This window comes from Melozone crissalis, unplaced genomic scaffold, assembly GCF_028551555.1.
Source record: "Melozone crissalis strain CALT ecotype California unplaced genomic scaffold, PUWL_Pcris_2 ptg000014l_1, whole genome shotgun sequence".
Lineage (NCBI taxonomy): Eukaryota > Metazoa > Chordata > Aves > Passeriformes > Passerellidae > Melozone > Melozone crissalis.
Window position 1 is genome coordinate 3,769,380 of NW_026535792.1, and position 18,400 is coordinate 3,787,779.

The 18,400-nt window shown below is 43.2% G+C and overlaps 1 protein-coding gene across 3 annotated transcripts in view; it reads left to right on the forward strand.

Annotated features, from left to right (window-relative positions):
* IGF1R (insulin like growth factor 1 receptor) overlaps positions 1-18,400 on the forward strand; it is a 169,312-nt gene that overhangs the window by 113,669 nt on the left and 37,243 nt on the right. For all 3 annotated transcript variants that reach the window (XM_054272527.1, XM_054272528.1, XM_054272529.1), the window contains exons 3-5: positions 12,385-12,697; positions 15,159-15,304; positions 16,758-16,902. In XM_054272527.1, the coding sequence (XP_054128502.1) occupies positions 12,385-12,697; positions 15,159-15,304; positions 16,758-16,902 (604 nt within the window). The remainder of the gene's footprint in view (positions 1-12,384; positions 12,698-15,158; positions 15,305-16,757; positions 16,903-18,400) is intronic.

The window sequence follows — 18,400 nt, forward strand, 5'->3', positions numbered from 1 at the left end:
TAGAACAGCCTTGAACTTTGTGCAAAAATCTGTTGCTCTGTAATTTGCAATTTAAATGCTACTTCTGTATTTGACTGCAGGCAAGATCAGCTATTCTATTCCCATCCAATTTAATGCTTTTAGTTTTGGGTGTGTGCGTGGGACATCCTGGAATACTAATTATTTTTTCCCCTCCCTGTTTCTTGTTGCAGAGCCATCAACAAGCAGGATCTACTGTTTTTTGGTAGTTCCCTTTCATTGTTTTTCAGTGAAGGTCCTGTCTACAAATTTGGATTTGTCTGGGATTTGTTTGTTTTTTAACCAGTGTGATTTTTAAACAGTGTGTTCTGGCTAGTGTTTGTTTTAAGAAAATTTAATGCATATGGAAGTTGAGGTTCATATAACTGCAGAAAAAGCAGGGCCTGCCCTTCTTGAAATAGAGACAGATCCATTTGTTGTTTTATGTTGCAGTTGTAAACATTGGAAGAGAAATACCATTTCTAATGATGGAATAGGAAAGGGGTTCTCAAATTAAGTGATGGCAACACAGCCCTGTCCCCCTCCAGCTGGCCAAAACCAGCCACTGGTGCCTTTTATAGTGAGCACCAGCTGGACCAGAAGTGGTACATAACTGTCACAGCATTTCTCAGCATCAGCATTAAATGTTTGTGGGGGTGATAGGGTATTGATATCTGCAGCATGGCCAGAAATATTTTGTTCTTGGTCTGCTTTGTGTTCTGTAAATATACAGCTGGAGAATGTAGGAAATGGCATGGCTGGTGTGTGCAGAATAGATCAGTGCAAGGAGGAGGATGTACCTCTGAATAGTAAAAACCCAGTGCAGCATCATGAGGAGGTGGAAAATGGGAAGTGTGGAGGTGCTTTCACCCCTTTGACCTCTATAACCAAAGATACCTGCAGTTATTGGCTCAGGGAGACCTGTAACTGGAAGAAAAGGTAATTGCAGTCTTGTTACTATGGTATTATTGAGAAATAAAGCTTAGAATTCAATAAATTTTCCATTTGTAGGTGTTTGTGGGTGTCCTATAAATCCAATCATTTGTGGGTAAACGAGGTTGTGGAAACTTTCATGGTCTGTCTGAAGTCTGCACGTTCTGCATGAAGAACCTGTAAATACTGATATTACTGAATTGCAGACCTTGTTTGTTTTGGGAACCTCGGTTTTCTCCTGTAACTAATACTAACCCTCTGCAGAATTAATGAAATCCTGAGTGGAATTTTAACATTAAAAGAGAGTTTCTAGAACCTGTAGAAAAGGGTCTGTCAAATTATCACATGTTGTGGAAAAACATCATTGCTGTACTTCAGCATAAATATATTTTAAGTATGTAAATAATATGAAACTTAAAAAAATTAAATGGTAATACTAAGTTTTGCTCTATTTAATTCTTCAAAAATCTTTTTATGATTTTACTCAGTGGTTTAGATGGATGGAAACGTAATCCATATTTAAATCCTTTCCTCAAAGTGTAGTGAACTTTAGCTCCTTTGATAAATTTAGATAATTTTTGTTCTTGCTAAGCTGGGGGAGTGTTTAATAGCTCTTAAAAGTTTGTCTTGTGTGGCAAGTGATGGAAAACAATTCCACCAGTGGAATTGCTGTAGAGCTGGGGAGAGGTGCAGCTCATGTTTTCTCTTTGAACATCTGACTCACCAGAGCTGCCTGTTAATCCTGACAGCTTTATTGCAAAGCAAAGAGAGCGGCTGAATAAATTCAGGGGGGAAAAGCTGCAGCACCACTGCCTACCCACAGCACAGACAGTGACCCTGGCATTACAGGGAGGGAGGGCCAGGTGTTCTTGGGTTGCCTTCTAGGAGGATTTGGGAGCTGTCACTCTCTCTCAGCTACGGTGTTCTAAGGGAACATTTATTTTCTTAGGGGAAAACGTTTGCAGTTCAGTTACACAAAGTTGTCCATGTTCACCACTTGCTTTCCTGGTAATGTTCTATTTGAGCTTTAAACTTTCTAAGTATTGTCCAGATCTTGCCTTGCTTCTGTATGTGAAGCATTTAGACCCCCTGATAAATTCTTCTGAACTTGGTTTTCAGCAAAACCTCTTAGGAAGACTTGTGCATTTCTTGCTTTTTGTGGGTCTTTTATAGCTCTAGTACTCTAATGAATCAGTGAAGCCTAGAATGTCAAGGGAGGGACCTTAAGCTCATCTAATCCCAAACCCCCTGCCATGGGCAGGGACAATTTCCACTAGACCAGTTTACTCAAGGCTTTATCCATCCTGGCCTTGTAGTGAATCCACCTCCATGAGTGTTAGACCCTAATCCTAACCACCACCAACATATTTTGAATTTTAAAAAAATTTATGTACCTATTTTCCTTCTGATTTTTGGATAAATATTTATTTATATGGAGCATATATACGAGCTGTGAATTAAAAAAAGCTTTGTGCCCCACAGGTGCCTGACATGAGTTAAAAATGCATCGTGAGGCACCTCTGCAATGACAAAATCTCAGATTTCCTGCTGGAATTTTTGAACTGCAAAGTGTTTCTGTCCAAAAGATGGGATATGATGGTGTGAGTCTAGGGTGGATAGGAGGTTCTCATGTCACCCAGCCCTCATTTGTATGTAATCCAGTTTTTCCCTTATTTTGCTGCATTTAGTTACCTGATAGAGTCTCTTTCTCTGCCAGCCACTGGAGGTCTGTAGTGGGCCAGCATCACTGAACACACCATGCTCTCAGGGGCATTCTGGATAAAATTTGAGGGTTTTGCCTCCTTTGGATTTTGAGGGGCCGGCGATCCTGTCAGGCTTGGATTTGCCTGGTGCCTGTGGCGTGTCCGTGCTGTGGGTGAGCCAGGAGCTGCTCAGTGCAGTCACTGGGGTGAGTGTGAGGAATCCCAGAGGGGTTGTGCTGCAGACAGAGCATCGATCCCAGCGCGGTGCCAGCCCGGCGTGTCACTGCCCAGACGTGGCCTCTAATACCAGCTTCAAGATGAGCTGCCAAAACCACAGTGCTCAAGGCCTCTCCCTCTGAGTTGGGCCAATGCTCGAACGAAACAGCCCCCAGCTTGTTCCTCCGGGACACAGGCCTGCCTTGTTAGGAAATCGGTGAAGTTTGGGAACCCACAATACCTCACATAGCTCTGTGTACAGTAATGGAGGGTGGAAATAGGGCCATAGGCATGAGCAACCAGACGAGTTATAAATATAGAATACTCTCTCAATTCCAGTTTCGTTAGTCATGGGAGGACAGTGAGAGTTTTATAAACTTATAAGGAATATACAAACAGTTCTGAATTTAAAATAACTCTGTATAATTTTTTTAGTGTGTGAAAAGAATATTCTTTTTTGAGAGCATCCTTGTAAGTATCTGCTATACACAGAGCGTAAGGATCTGCGTATTTATATGTTCATGTGAATGTGACTTGAGATGACAAAAAAAGGTACCGGAGAAGAAAAGCGTAGCTCAAACGTGCCAAACTCGAGCAAAAACAGAGTGGGAAGCAGCGTGCTTCCCACTTTGTGCCAATATCAAAAACATGAATCCCCTCGTTTTCTTCAATAAGTGCTGTGTGATGCCGTCTCCAGCTTCAGAGCAGCCAGGCAGTGTCTGTGAGCTGGCTTTGCTGCAGCCTGGAGCCCCTGTCAGATCCAGGGATCCAGCTCACCTTGGCTGTCCTTCCTACAAATAAATAAATAAACCTCCGGTACTCCCTAATCTGGTCACAAATCCTTACTGCAGGGAAGGATTTAGCAAGTCCCAAGCAATGTCATGATTATTTTTCCCCAGTCATGCTAGCAGGAATTCCTCAAAAGCGCGTGGAAGTGTCTCGGCAGAGACAGCTCGGGTGCGGCAGTGCGAGCTGTGAGCGCGGCTGTGCGCGCCGTTTGTCCCGTGAGTGCATCCTGTGTGCCTGCGCTTTCTGGGGGATGTCACAGTCAAACAGTTTATTTGTCAAGCTGTTGGGAGAACCGAAATAGTTCAGTCTCACAACGAAGGAGGTTTTTAAAGATAGTGAGCTGAGCGCAGGCAGGATGACACTGTCATCCCTCACTTGGGTTAGCAGAAAGCACTGAGCACTCCCAGCTGCTGCTGTTCCATCCGTGCTCCTTGCTGACCCAAGGCACTTTTTCCCTTTTTCCCAGTGCCTTCTGACTCAGGTGTTTGAGTCCTTTGCTTGGCTTGAGCTGCCTGAGGATTCAGACCTGCTGATCTTGCAGCACATCACTTTGGGTTTGTCGTGTCCAGTGCCACAATGGACTGGGAGCATCCTTGCACTTCCCAAAGCAGGTTCTGCAGCCCAGCTCCAACTTTTCTGCGCACACAGAGCTGGTCAGGAACCCCTCAGCAAACAGGCAACTGTTGCAGCAGTTCTGTTTGCAGATCAAACCATGGAGGGTGGAGTTAAAAGTTTAGATCCAGATAGTTCAGGGTGATTTAGAGATTATTAAAGCAATTTGCATCAAGTTTGAAAAGATAACATTTTCCCATTTCCCTCTGAGACGCTTCATCCATGGTTGTGGTGTGAGAGGGAAGTAATTCTAATGCAGCTTTAAAGTCAGCTGTATCCTTTCCACTGTCAGTGTTGCCTGAAAATTTGTTAAAATGCATTAAGAAATGGATTCATGCACAATCTTCCTGTCTGCTTTTACGTCTTAGAAATTCCGGAACTTTCTGTATTCCCTCCGCGTTTATAATAGAGGAAGTTTTAGAATGAAAAATATATTCCATGGTTATTAAAACCAAGGAAAGAGCTCACCCTTTGGTTGTTCTGGATCTCTAGAGCACAATCTTCAGCTACTGTCAGATTTGTTTACACTCTTGTACTTCTGGAAATCCTAAAGGAAATACTTTATTTGATCGTTTTAGCATAATTGCCTTAATATTGTTTGGAGCTTTGTTGGCTGTTGTTAGCAGGGTGCCTTTCACTTGCAATGTACAAATATCATAAGTGATGTCATACTCGCAGATTTAGTGTTTTTTTATTTAAAACAAATGCACCAGGTGTCTCTGATAACTTTGCAAACATCAGCATTCTTGCAGCTTGTTTTGCCCTTCCAGTATCATCCTGCTCTTTTCTCAGGCTCCTGAACATCTGGATCTTAATCCTGGTTTTAGTGACTTATCTCACTGACAGGTGAACAGCTTGAAGAATCTTGCTCTGTATTAAAGCAGTTTGAATGTTTTTGGTTTTTCTGACTTTTTCCTTGAATTTGCATCTTTCTAATATTTAGAACTCGACAGGTATTGTTATTTGGAATTGTCATCTGAGTTGGAGACGAACAAAAACTTTCTAGATTTACCCCACTGTGTGCATTATGAACAGTTTTCCTGAAGAAGCTTTTTTCCCTTTAATTTGAGTGTAATTAGCCTTTGGCTGGAGCAGTGTTGATTCAGCCTCCAAGACGAACATTCTCTTTCGTTGCTGGTGCCAGAATGGTTAAGCTCTTGATGGGTGTAAGGCATGAAAGCAAAAGGGCATTCCTGAAATGGAGCAGGAGCTGAATCCCTCCGAAGCAGTGACTCTTGTTTGCCCTGGATTAAACTGCCGTGATCCTTCGGCATTAAGAGAACTACATAATTTAGGCCAGTGTGATAATGTTATCAGCCTGTCTTCCTCCTTTAGAATAAATCTGGAATGTGAATAGTAGTCCTCCTCCAGCTGGGCTTTTGCCAGGAGATGGCTGACCAGCACTCCTTGCTTGCAGTATATTAATTAAATCCTGTAAAGCTTATTGCCTTACACTTGCAGCATTTGGAAGACAGGCAGATTAAATCTAGCTTTAAGCAAGAACAAGTAAAACCCCAATATATCGCTCGTAATCTGCAGCAAAAAGAAAAATAATTTGCCTCAGAGCTGTTCTCATCAGCACTTTGCTTTCCTTATCTGTTACTGCAGAGTTCACGAACTTGAGTTGTCCCTTTAGGAATGTGGACAAATCTGTGACAGTGAGTGGTGGGGGATGGCAGTGGATGGGGGGAGCAGCTTTCACCACCACGGGGGGACCCTCATGTTCCTGCCTTCATCCCCACTCTGGTCAATGTTACTGTTGTGATTTGCATCTTCCAGTGGGAAATTTCCTTGTGCGTAGGGGAAATGTTTCTGGAACAGTACAGTACTGATGGTAAAACATTCCCAGCCAGTTTGTTTACCCAGTGTTGAAGATAGAGTACAACTGGCCCCAGGTCCCCCGAGATGGTTGTGTATCTGCCTCCGTGGGGTTTGTTTATGTGCTGAATTCATACTGGCGTGGAAGGGACTAAATGGACTTGTTTTTTTCCTCATTCTCCCGAGTGCCAGCTGCAATGATGCCAGTCTGGGCTGTGCTGGGCAACATAAACTGTTTTGAAAGAGAATGCAATTTGTGCTGCCTGGGTTTGTCAATAACTCGTGTTTGTTTGCACCTTCCTTACGCATTTGGGAGCAGACGCGCGCTACCTGTGCTGTCCCTGGGTTCCTGTTGACTGTGGAATAAGGCGGTTGTTTTCTTCACTCAGGTTTCCATTTGCTCTCATTTTGGTGTGATGGGAGTTCCTGTAACGCTGCTGGAGCATTTAGCAGGGCTGATTGCTTCATTTGCAGAAAGCTGAAGGGATATGGGAGCTTTGCGGTGCCAAAGAGTGTCCCCAAGTCCTCAGCTCTGAGCAAAACGGATCTGGCACACATGTTGTTTTGTATCACAGCTGGGAAGCCTGGAAGCTGTTTTGGTATAACTTCTAGGGTAAGAAATGAGTGAGAGGTGGCCAAAAGAGAGATGTGTGGGGTCATCAAACTCTAGTGTATCCAACTGGAATATGCTCTTTGAATGATGAACATTTCCTCTCTGCTTTATAGACCTCATTGCATCTGGTGGAATCTAAGAGTTTCCAGGTGCTGGATGGTTCTGGACCTTCCTCTCCTAACCTGTCTCCCACTCCTTTCTTCTACTTCCTTTGCTCCAGAATCATCTGCAGGTTCCATTTACTGCTTCCATCCGAGCAGTTGGCTCCAACTGCTGCACAACTGGCTGTGTATTGTTTTTCACCTGTAAAATCCTGAGGAGAGGAATGCAAGAACAGATTCCTTGATCAATCTTTCATATTATTAAAAAATTGTGCCTGATATCAGGCTGGGCAAATCCACTGAGGTTATTTTGAGGTTCTGGATGCTTCATCACACCCACTCCTTCATGCAGGGATAAAGGCATATACAGCATCTGTGACAAACAAAAACACCAAGTAGCAAGAGACCAAAAAGCTTCATGTGGAGGCTGACCAGGTGTAATGGGAAGAAAATAATTCCCTGAACAACTTCAGAATAATTCCAGGATCCTTGGAAAGGTCCCAGGGATAAAAATGGGTTGGTAGTGACTAGGATTTAAACACAGAAACACATGACTGATCTCTAGTCAGACATAGCTTGTGGGCCATACACTTCATGCCCTCTTGGTGTAAGTTTGTGTATAGCCAAGAATTTTTCTGGCGGACATGACTCTACATACTGGAGGTTTAAAAGGAGGAGATGATCTCTTTCAGGTCCTAGATCAGTGCTGGGTTGAACTGAGCTTTTGAGATCTGGCAGTTAATGTCAAAAACTGCCAGACTTTGTGCCTTAACTGTTAGAAAGTGGTTCAACATGGTAGCATTTTTTGCCTGCAGGATTTTCACTGAATATGAGATAATGAGTTTTAGAGATGGGAGAACAGAAAAGAGAAAAACTACACCATTGTTGATAAGCTGCTAATGGTTGTTTCTGTGGTAATATAAAGATTTACGCAGCTGCTCTGAGTGGCCTCTTCAGTGCCTTGGAGATGACTTTTACCCATATTTCTGTGATCAGAACATGCTACTGCATGTGTTTAATATGTGTATTTCCTTTTATTCTGTACTTTTTGATTCCAGCCCTGACCATGAATCACTGGAACTGGATTTTCTGAGTAATGTCTCTCCAGTCTCTCTATTCTCACAGAATATTGGGCAAAAGAAATCAGGTCTTGTATAGGCTGTTGGAGCATTTAAAGTCAGCTGTTTGAAAGGCCGTACCAAAGTTTAGTCCATTAAAATGCAATATTTTTAAAATCCTGTCATGTAGAAGGATTAACATTCCAAAAGTGACTGTATTTTTCTGTCTTTGTGGATAAATTTAGACAGCTAATTTTTTTCAGTAGTTGGCTAGGAGAAACCACTCCCTTCCTCCTCTGGTGAAAACGAGGTGCTTCTTCCCCCCTATTTTTTTTTTCTGAAACATTATTTTATCTGAAGGATGCTCTAAAAAACCCAAAAAGAGTATACAAAAAAAAAAAACCCAAACAAACAACAAAAACCAAAGAAAGATCAAGTATCTTTTTACAAGGAGAGAAAGAATCTTTAAAAAATATTTATCCCACACTTGGCAACCTTTTGCTCGCCCGCATGTGCCTGGCGCGGTGCCATCCTTGGCCGAGGCCGGCGCCTCTGCTTGCCAGGAGTCTTCCTCCTCTGGCTGCATTTTCACTCCCCGTGACTGATTGTTTATTCACCTGATTTTTCTGCTCCAGCATCGCTGAAGTCATGGCGTCCTGGAGATGATAAGAACACTTTGTCTGCCCAAACCGAGCGATGGCCGTGATGTCAACACGGGGCGTTCGCGGCGAGCCCTGGCGCGGCGCGCGCTCCGCATAGCAGGCAGGGATTAGATGTCAGACAAACTTACTGCCACCTCCTCAGCCTCAGCCTGGCCAAAAGGGAACTCTTGTAAATACAGGCAGATGATTTGTTGCTTGGTTTTTAAATTTATTTTTTTTCTTCTCGCCAGAGCTGTGTTTGAGGATTTCCAAATGTTGCTTTGTGTTTGCAGTTCTGGTTTAGCGTCTTGGGGGTTTTAATTGAGGATAATGAGGCTCTGAGTCAGATTCTCTTGCGGCTCATTGTGTTTCTAAGATGCTTCTTGCATTTAGTTTTAAGGTGTCCCCTTGATGTATGTCAGGTCTGAATCTGGTTTGCTCAGTAAACAGGCATCTTGGGATGAAAAATTTTGCCTTTTTTTCTTTTTTATCAGTGATCATAGTATCTTAATAGTATTTGGAAAATACTTGTTGGCAGGGAAAACTCATTTGAGGAAATCAGAGAGAAGGTGAAATACGGATGGACAGTGAAAGTTCTGTTGGTTTTGCTCTGGGAAATTGGATTTGTGGCTATTGATAGTCTTGTACTGTATTTCTCTGAAGATCTGATGCCTCTTTCACTCCCTAAATGTAAATGGATGCCGGTCTAGTCAGGCCTCTACTATCTCTTTCATAAAGTGCTTAAGGGTCTGCCCTTCTCCACATCTTGCTTTGACTTCCTCCTCCCATGGCTGCTCTCCAAGGTCTCTGAAATTTTCCATTATTTTGGTATCTCCATGTGATGACAATTAAGCATTTTTTGCCCTTGGGCTTGTCAGCAAGGATTTGTTCAGGGGATTGTTTTTTTTTTTTTGTATTCGTCATCAGCCTTCATGTTCTGAGACATTGTTGTACCTGGCTGATAAGTTCTGTCCCCAAATGTCAGCCCGCTGTTTGCTCCTGTTTGTGTCTCTAATGTTCCTGCAGAATAAAGTCAACAAGTTGCTGAGTGTATTGCAGAGCACTTTTTTGGCCAGAGTATTTGGAACCTGAGTTTTATGTGTTTTGGTGCAAATCTGGGAGCCCAAGAGCACAGTTTGGGAGGATGGGGGGAGGATAGATGGGTCTGGACTGTGAGGTCAGCCAGTGTTGTTTAGTAAGGTTTTTAGAACAGAGATATCTGAGGGAGCTGCGTGTAAGGCAGATAAGGCCTTTTTGTTGTTGATAATGTGTCCTACACACACACACACAGAAGTTCTTGTTCTGCCTCTTCAAAGAAACAGGATACCCGTATTGTCTCCAGGCTGAAAACTCTGCCAACGTTAGCAAGAACAAGCAGAAAATAGGACTGAGGAAAAGGAGAGGCTGCTGAGCTTTTAAAAAATTATCTTTATAAAGTTTTCAAGAGTTCACGTTAAAATGATTAAAATATTACTGTAGTTTGAAAACCTGTTTCACTGATTGCCTTTTTCATGTGAACTTGTGTATCCTTCTGTGTTCTAATTTATATTTCCATAGACCAGAGTCAGCAGATTTAGCAGGAGATGCAGGGAATCCTATTTTTATAGCAGACTGCTCATGAATGGCAGAGGCATTAAGGGAATACAGGAGTCATTCCCAGGAATGAAATAAACTTAATCTATGTTTATCCCAATACTTACTACAGCGGTGTTTGTTTTCCAGCAAATTGTTCAGATGAAAACAAAGAAATCATGTATTTAATCAATACATCCAGTAATGAACTTTGTGGAGGCATGGGGTGGGGTGTGTGTGTTTTTTTTAGTAGGGCTTTGAACTGGAAATGTAGCTACCACATGAAATCTGAGTTCTGGCACCCACTCAGCACAGCAGTCCATCTGCTAGCAAGACACACTGATTTATTTTTTTTATTTAATCCCTTAGTAGTGCCAGATGCAAGTCCTGTGTACCTTAAGGTGAAAGGCAATTTTTGATGCCTTACTAAGGTGGCATCTGGGCAGATTTCTTTTGCACTGGTGCAGATTACAGTCAAAAAGAGAATACACACCTGCACACATGTTTTATTTTGGTATATAGGTTTGGTGTATATGGTTTGTTTCCTTTTCAAGAGAAAAAAAATCCAGCATCTTCAGACAGTGAATTATTTAGCAGTGATTGCCTCTACATTCCTGCTCTGTGTAGTTTTACAGGCTCTGCAAAATTTTTCTTAATTTGGTTTTCATGTGATAGCTGTGATAGCTGTGGTACCTGAGCAGGTACCAACAGTGCTCATGGTCTCACCTTGTTCTCACAGTCTCCCTCCTCCATCTATTTCAAAATAAGGGGATTAAAATTAATCAGAGTCAATACAGAATCATTCTGGCAAGAAATGCAATATTCTTCGAAGGCATTTTGACAAGTCTTTTTCAAGGTGGGCACTACTTAAAGTTGTCAGAAAATGGCTCTGTATTATCAAAAGTCAGTGTAAGATGTTGCCATCCTGGATCCAGAGCTCTGAGCAATGGGGGTTTTTGTGAGTTTTGGTTTGTTTTTGTGGGGGAATTGTTGTTGCTGTTATTACTATTATTATTATTGCTTAATAGCAGTCTTGAACATTTTGTCCTGTGTCAAGATGGTGGAGTTCTGCTGAATGGGACTGTAAAAACTGGAGAGCCTGGACTTTATGGGAAGAGGAGGGCATTAAAATTTTAGGGTGTTTAGTCCTGCATTAAAACAACACCGTAGCTGCAAACTGAGAGATAAATCGCAATGAAGAACTTGTGTGGAGTTTCGTCAGCTGCTTCAGTGGTCATTTTGAGATTCTCTGCTTGAGAATCATTCCTGATTCTCTGCTTTCTGCTGAAATCATTCATTTTAAATGTCTGTGTTGCTTCACTTGGATCTCTCTGTAGTGGCACCACCAAAATCCAGTTTTCTGCCGTTGTTACTGATACAGTGTTTTAGCTAAGTTAGAAAGTGGCAAACAGCTACTTAATGCAAACCAGATTTGCAATCTGTGTGTTTCCAGAGCCTCTGGCACAGGGCTCGTGTGGCTAAAAGGCCATAGAGTGCTGTAATCAAAATGCTGTTGTTACATAAATATAATGCTGCCACTTCTTTTGATCTAGCAGTGGTGAGCTCGGCTGCTGAGGATTCTGCTCTTTGTTCGTGTCTTCCAAGCTGAAATGCTTTCACATAAAACAAATGTCTCCATAAATTTGCACCCCTTTATTTTTTCCCCCTCCCTTTCATATTTTATTCTGTGAACCCAGAATTTGAGGATAAGGCAGAATTCTGTTATGCTCTTCAGGGGAAAATAGTAGCTCCATAATTCCTCGGTATTTGATGTGGATGATGATTTGATACTTTATTAAACCGCATTTTGCACACATAAGCAACATTGGGATGCTGCACTGGGGTCAGCCCAACCATGTGTGCTGCACAGAGCAGTGCTTCCTTCTACAAGTGTAATTAAGTTGTTTTGAAGGAAGCTTGTTTTCTTGCCAATAAAAGACCAATTTGAAGTACAGATAGGAAAGGCAAGAAATGCTTAGAAAGACAATAAGTCAGCATGCCAAAAAAAAAAATTTATCCATAATTCTAGGGCTATGGAAAAGGTTCCAGTACTGCCTGTTTCCATTATCCTTATGTTGATCTTGCTTTCAGCAGTTTTCTTTATTACTTACTTGGCTCATGTCATAAATTTGATCTGAGAAAAAGATACTTTCAGGCAACTGAAGCCGAGAAAACCAGAATTTTTTTACAGTAGCGGGGCTGATTTCTTTTCTGAGATGCTCTAGAGCGCAGGGAATGAATCTCCATAGAGTTGCACAGAGCAGAGTTCCTTCTGTAGTGCCCCCCACCCCGACAGGTGATGCTCACGCTGCCTTGCTTTGTGTCCTGCAGTGTGCCCCAGCTCGTGCGGGAAGCGAGCCTGCACAGACCAAAACGAGTGTTGCCACCCCGAGTGCCTGGGGAGCTGCACGGCGCCCGACAACAACACGGCGTGCGTGGCCTGCCGCAACTACTACTACGAGGGCGTGTGCCTGCCCACCTGCCCCCCCAACACCTACAAGTTCGAGGGCTGGCGCTGTGTCACCAGGGAGTTCTGCTCCAAGGTCCCCGCCACGGACGCCAGCGAGTACGAGAGGTTTGTGATTCACAACGACGAGTGCATGGCCGAGTGTCCCTCGGGCTTCATCCGCAACGGGAGCCAAAGGTAACGCAGCTTCTGCCTGCTCGTCCTCTCTGGGTTTGCCACTCCCTGTTCAGGGCAGCTGGGGGTGTAAATTACTCGGGGTTTCAGTGGGGGATTACGCAGCTCCCTGATAAACGCTGACTTAAACCTTTCCATGAGGAATCCACCTGATGGGTGTGTGGTCCTGTGCAGCCTCAGTGTGCTCAGGTTCTTCAGAGGGCTGGAGGAGGTCATGCCATGCAGAGCCAGGTCTCCAAGTAGAGAGTAACGGTGCAAAAGTGAAGCCCAAGGTTGGAGATGGCTGATGACCATTATCACACAGAACAAACCATAGGAGTTACCTTGCCTTGCATATTATTTGCTTTATGTGTGCCTGCATTTTAGACATGAGTATTCTTCAGTGTATTTAATTTAATTTCCCTTTTTTCACTATTTCCAGGAGATAACAATGGTGTTTTAGAAGGAAGTGATCATGTAGATGGTGACAAAAATAATGCAGCAGCCAACAGTATCACACAGAATAATTTCTTGTACGAGTGTCACTCTCCTCCTGTTTCTTAATTGGAGCAATGTTTGCTTGTGATTTTTGTAATTTCCAGTGGTTTAACCAATCAGCCTTCATTGCCTTACTGTCCCTTGGAAATCACAGACTTTCAGTAAAGGATAGTCAGTGTTCTAGAATTTGTAGTGCTTCAGTATTATGCTAAAAGATGTCTTTGTAGGCTGCTGTGTTTTCTGGAAAGGTGATTGTGGTGATGCAGCAGTTGTGTGTCTCCGTGTGCGTGTCATCCATCTGTTCCAGGCAGTCTCCAGTTGGCATTTGGATACAGGCAACTTAACACAGCCTTTGCCCAAATCCAGATATTCACCTGAGAAATGCAGCTTTTGTTATCTGCTGGAGCTTGTAGTAGCAGCTGTTTGAGCCGCTTACGCTGGAGTGCGCGGCCATCCTGTCTTATCTCGGTGTTGTGCTCTCTGCAGAGATTGAAAGGAGCTGTAACTCAAGGCTAGTGAATGTTCTGTTCCCCAGAGGTGCTGTTAACAAATAGTTGCAAATGGAAAGCATTTCCAGCATTCTTTGTACATTTAGTTGAATCTTCTTTCTTGTGTCTGCCGCTTTTAGTGGTTTGTGGCATGTTAAAGAGCAGGATTTTGAAATAGGAGCTTACTACTTAGAAAAGGAGCTGCTTTCTGTTATGGTTTATGCATGGCAAACTGTTATCAATTTACATGTTTCTTTAAGCCTCAGAGGAAAGTGGGTTCACTTTCTTTTTAAAAAAATAAATAGTAAGCCTCTGTCCATCAGTGTTGTCAGCAGAAGCCTTTGTCTTTGGAGCTGTATATGGGGTTTTTTAATTTTTATTTTTCCTCTCTAAAGTGATACTAGGATGTAAGTAATTGTGAAATACGAAGTGAAATGCTAGAATAAATTGGAAAATAAAAATTACCTTCAGTGAGGAAAGACATTTTCTAGGAAGAGTGATCAGAGGGCCTGTGTTGTGCACACATGAAGTGTCCAACTTTGAGATGAATATGTAGGAAAAAAACCATGGAGCATTTAAAAAACTCCTGCAGCCAAAGGCTGGTCTGCCCTGAGTTCTTGTTGCTTGAGTTTGGCTGCTAAAAATGCTTCTGAGTGCCTGTGAGTATAAGGAGAAATGAGGCTGTGTTTCAGTGTTGCCTCCCAGCTTCTGGCAGTCCGGTTTCTCTGTGTTTGGGGATGTGTGTTTCTTGATGTTCCCATCTCTATCACCCATTTTGAACCTGCTTAGACTTCTGGCCTTCCTCTCCCAATGTCTGTTGCCAATTAGTTGTCCTTGCATCAAGACACAATCTTCTGTTTCCTTAAACTTGCTGCTTTAATGCCTCTTAAGCTGTAAGAAGTAGTGACTAATTGACTGCTCACTTTCTCCACATTCCTCCTGACTGTGTGTCCCCACAGTTGTCTTTCTGAGTTAAATGGCCAGGAGCATGGAATTCCCTAGTGCAGAGCTTTAAATATTGGTTTATGGACGTGGACATAGACAACTTTATGAGAATGTGAGCAGTATTTTCCCATCTCCAGTTCTTGGCTGGCCTATTTTGTGAGGTTGGCCTGGATTAGCATGAAACCTCCCTGCACTCTGAGGCTGCCTTTGTAAAGGGAGGGGAGGGGTTCCTGGGAATAATTCAGTTGTAGTAAATGCGCAGTTGTAAGGGCACTGGGTTTTACCTGAAGTGCCTTTGACTGTGGAAGGACCACAGAGCCTTCCAGAAGCTGTCAGACTGTGGGTTTGGGTCACTGTATGAGGTACAGTGCTCCAGCTTCTCTGGAGTGCAGCAGGCAAGTGTGTCCTGAACAAGCATGACAGCTTTCATTCTGGCCTGGAGGACTTGCCAAAGCTTTAGAGGGAAAAAACTTCCAAAATTCAACTCGGAGCAGTCTGTAGACTCAGAGTTGTATATCACTGTTAATTTTCTATGTCCTCCTCTTTCCTCACAGCATGTTCTGCAGCCCTTGTGAGGGGCCTTGCCCCAAAATTTGTGAGGATGGGAAAACAAAGACCATTGACTCAGTCACATCAGCACAAATGTTGCAGGGATGCACAATTCTCAAGGGAAATCTGCTGATCAACATCCGCCGTGGCAGTAAGTGATCGCCCTTCTCTCGGAACCCTGATAAGGCTGCTTTTCACATTTTTCCTTCTGTCGTCAGCGTGATGATAAGAACATTAAAAACTCAGCAAGCTGTTTGCTTTCCAGGCCCAGAGCAGTGCTCCTGTTTGATTTGGCCCTCTGCAGCTCCGTCCTGCCCCACGTGGGTGGAATGGGTATGCAGCTCCCAGGGAAAGCTGGTATTTTTGTTAGGGTTTTTTGGCAGGACAAGGAACCAAGATTAGGCAGTTAGATGAGCAGTGGTCCCAAAGGGGTAATAAAGGCCCAAGAAGGTGGAAAAGTTGAAAATCTTTGCATCTGGATAGGTAAATAACTTGTCACATGGCGTTGTAAGACTGCAGAGCCTCAGTTTTTAAGGCAAGGTGTGGTGTTTTGCTAGAAGAGGGAATCCAGAGTGCTGAGAGCTCTTATGAAGCCTAACCCTGTGCTGCTGGATGGTCAGCGTTAGTGAGCTGGCCACTTCTGTCACATGTCTTGAGCAAGCAATGGATTAAATTTGTCAGAGCAGTGATTCATCAGCCAGGGAGGTGTTGACAGTTGATGAGCTCTTAAAAGCAGAGTAAAAATTGCTGTTAGTTTTTATTGGACTTGTATGTCCCTATGGAAGGTCCCTTTTAGTTTCATGAGTAGGATTGAAAGATTGGGATCGGTTTGATTCCCTGCCTCATGCTGAATGAAAGTTCCAGGGTTTAGTTACAGCAGCATGTGAATTTTCTTAATTTGTGGTCCCACTGCTCCAGGTACAATCTTCCCTTAGGGGAAATGTTCCAGTTAGCTGGGGCAAGCATGTGGGAGGTTTTTTAAAATTTTATTTAAACATTATTTTAGAGTGCCAAAAAGCATCTGATTATTTGGTATTATTATCTGGAACATGCTCCATGGCAGGAGGCCTTCTTGATGGTTTTATCTTTGCTGTTTCATCAACTGGTTGAGTTTTGTAGCTTTTCAGGTCATGGAAAGCAGTGCTCTGTGACCCAGAGCAGATCAGGAACATACCCTGTGTTCTTCATCTTCAGTCTCATTCTCTGTTTTCCAGTGGAGCTTTCTGCCTGACCTTTGCTCCATACCCAAAGAGCAATTCCATCTCATGGTGTGTGCATTTACAAGGGTCTTTTCATCCCTGCCAGGATGCTGGCTCACCATTTGGTGCTGACTTCAGAGGGCAATGCCCATGGAAAAATCAGGTGTTCCAGTATGGAAAAGCAAGACTGGTTTCCCACTGTTACTCTGTGGCTTTATTTTGCCCTTCAGCCATCTGGCTGCACAGGCAGCTGTTCTGGGGGAGGAAAACCAGTGTCTCTCATTTTCAAAAGCAGCAAGTGTAAACATTATCTTTTACTGAGCTACTGCTGGACGAAGCAGAATATTCAGAATAGTCAAAGCTGTGAATTCTGTTACAATAATGGTTATCTTTTTCTCACTGTAGATAACATTGCCTCAGAACTGGAGAATTTTATGGGTCTGATAGAGACAGTGACAGGGTATGTGAAGATTCGGCATTCCCATGCCTTGGTCTCCCTGTCTTTCCTGAAGAACCTGCGGTACATCCTGGGAGAGGAGCAGGTGGATGGGTAAGTGTTCAGATATTTGTGACTGCAATTTCTCTTTCACAGAAAGCTGTGGACAATAAGTCTCCTTAAACCCATTTGCTTTCATTTATGGACTCTCCTCTTCCACTAATATGCAGCGTCTTTCTCCTCATGAACACTTCTGCACAGCATTGCTGATTTGCATCCCTGTCCTAATCAGCATGTTCAGTTTGGTATATGACAAGTATTTTATGGTACCTTTGCTGTTGCTTTTCACTTTAGGTTTTTCTGGGTAGATTCTTTATATCAGTAAAGCAGCTTTGTTTGTTCTTTTTGAGGAAAGAGTGTCTTCAGAAACAATTGGATTTCTTTGTAGCTGTTTATTGTTGGGTTTTAGAAGAGTTCTGTGAAGAAGTCAGCTGAAAGGAAATATGAACTTTACTGGAAGTGAAATACAGTGCAAGTTGCAATTGTTTGCAACTCCCTGAAATGTTAACATTACATGGATTATCTACTGAGCATGCAAAAGACTGGTCAGGAAAAGTTGATCCCTTGAAATGTTTGCTGTGGATTATATTGCTTCTATAATTACTCACCATGTGATACTTATTGCTGCACATAACTCCTGTTTTCCTATGATGGTAAAAGTCTGTCAAGGCAAAAGTTTTTATCCCTGCAGAGTGTGTGATGCTGGGGTGTGGTGAGGGTCCAAACAGAGAAGTAAATAGGTGCAGTTTTGAAGAAGAAAATGGGGAGGTAAACCAGATCTATAGTAAAGAGTTGCTTGTGCTAAAATTCCTGTGTTAGGAAATGACTGCAGTTACATACTAAGGGGCAGGGGCAGTCTCTTTGCTTGGAAGATGCCTGGCATAATTTAGGCATTACCACAGTCTAAATAACATGTCCAAAAATACTTAGGTGGAAGTAGGCACCTGACAAGGAAGGACTGAGCCTGGACAATTACTTGGGCAGAACTATGAACAACAGGGAGTGGGATCTTAACCTGGAAAGCAGTGGGCTGCTGGAACAAGAGCTGTTTGTGCCAGCAGTGCCTTGAGGGGGGAGGGAGAGGGTAACTTAAGGCCCATTATGATTGTTGCTCATTTCATGATTGACCCCATAGCCACTGTCCTTTTATTTATTGAACTGGACTGACAAAACAGCACTGCAGATGTTTTGTTCCTTATTCAGTTGCTGTTGCTTGCCTTTGTTATCATGGAAAGTTTAGAGGGAATCTGCTTTGTTTGTCTTTAGAGTTTTCGTTGCCTCTTTTGAAAACCATGTCTGTAGAGAACATGCTTTCACAGCAAGAAAGTAATTTCTCCTTGCAGGTAGGGAAACTGAGGTGGAGGTGTGCTGCCAGAGGGGTCTCAGTGTCTGTTGCAGGGTTTTGTTCCCTCATCTGGTGCTGACTCTGCCAGGCCCCTCCATCCTCTGCTGGAGTCTGTGTGTTCCCTGCTGTGTGCAGGCGTGGTGTGCAGGCAGCACATCCCAGAGCATCCCAGGTTGGGTACTGGAAAATGAGCAGTGTGTGGCCTTC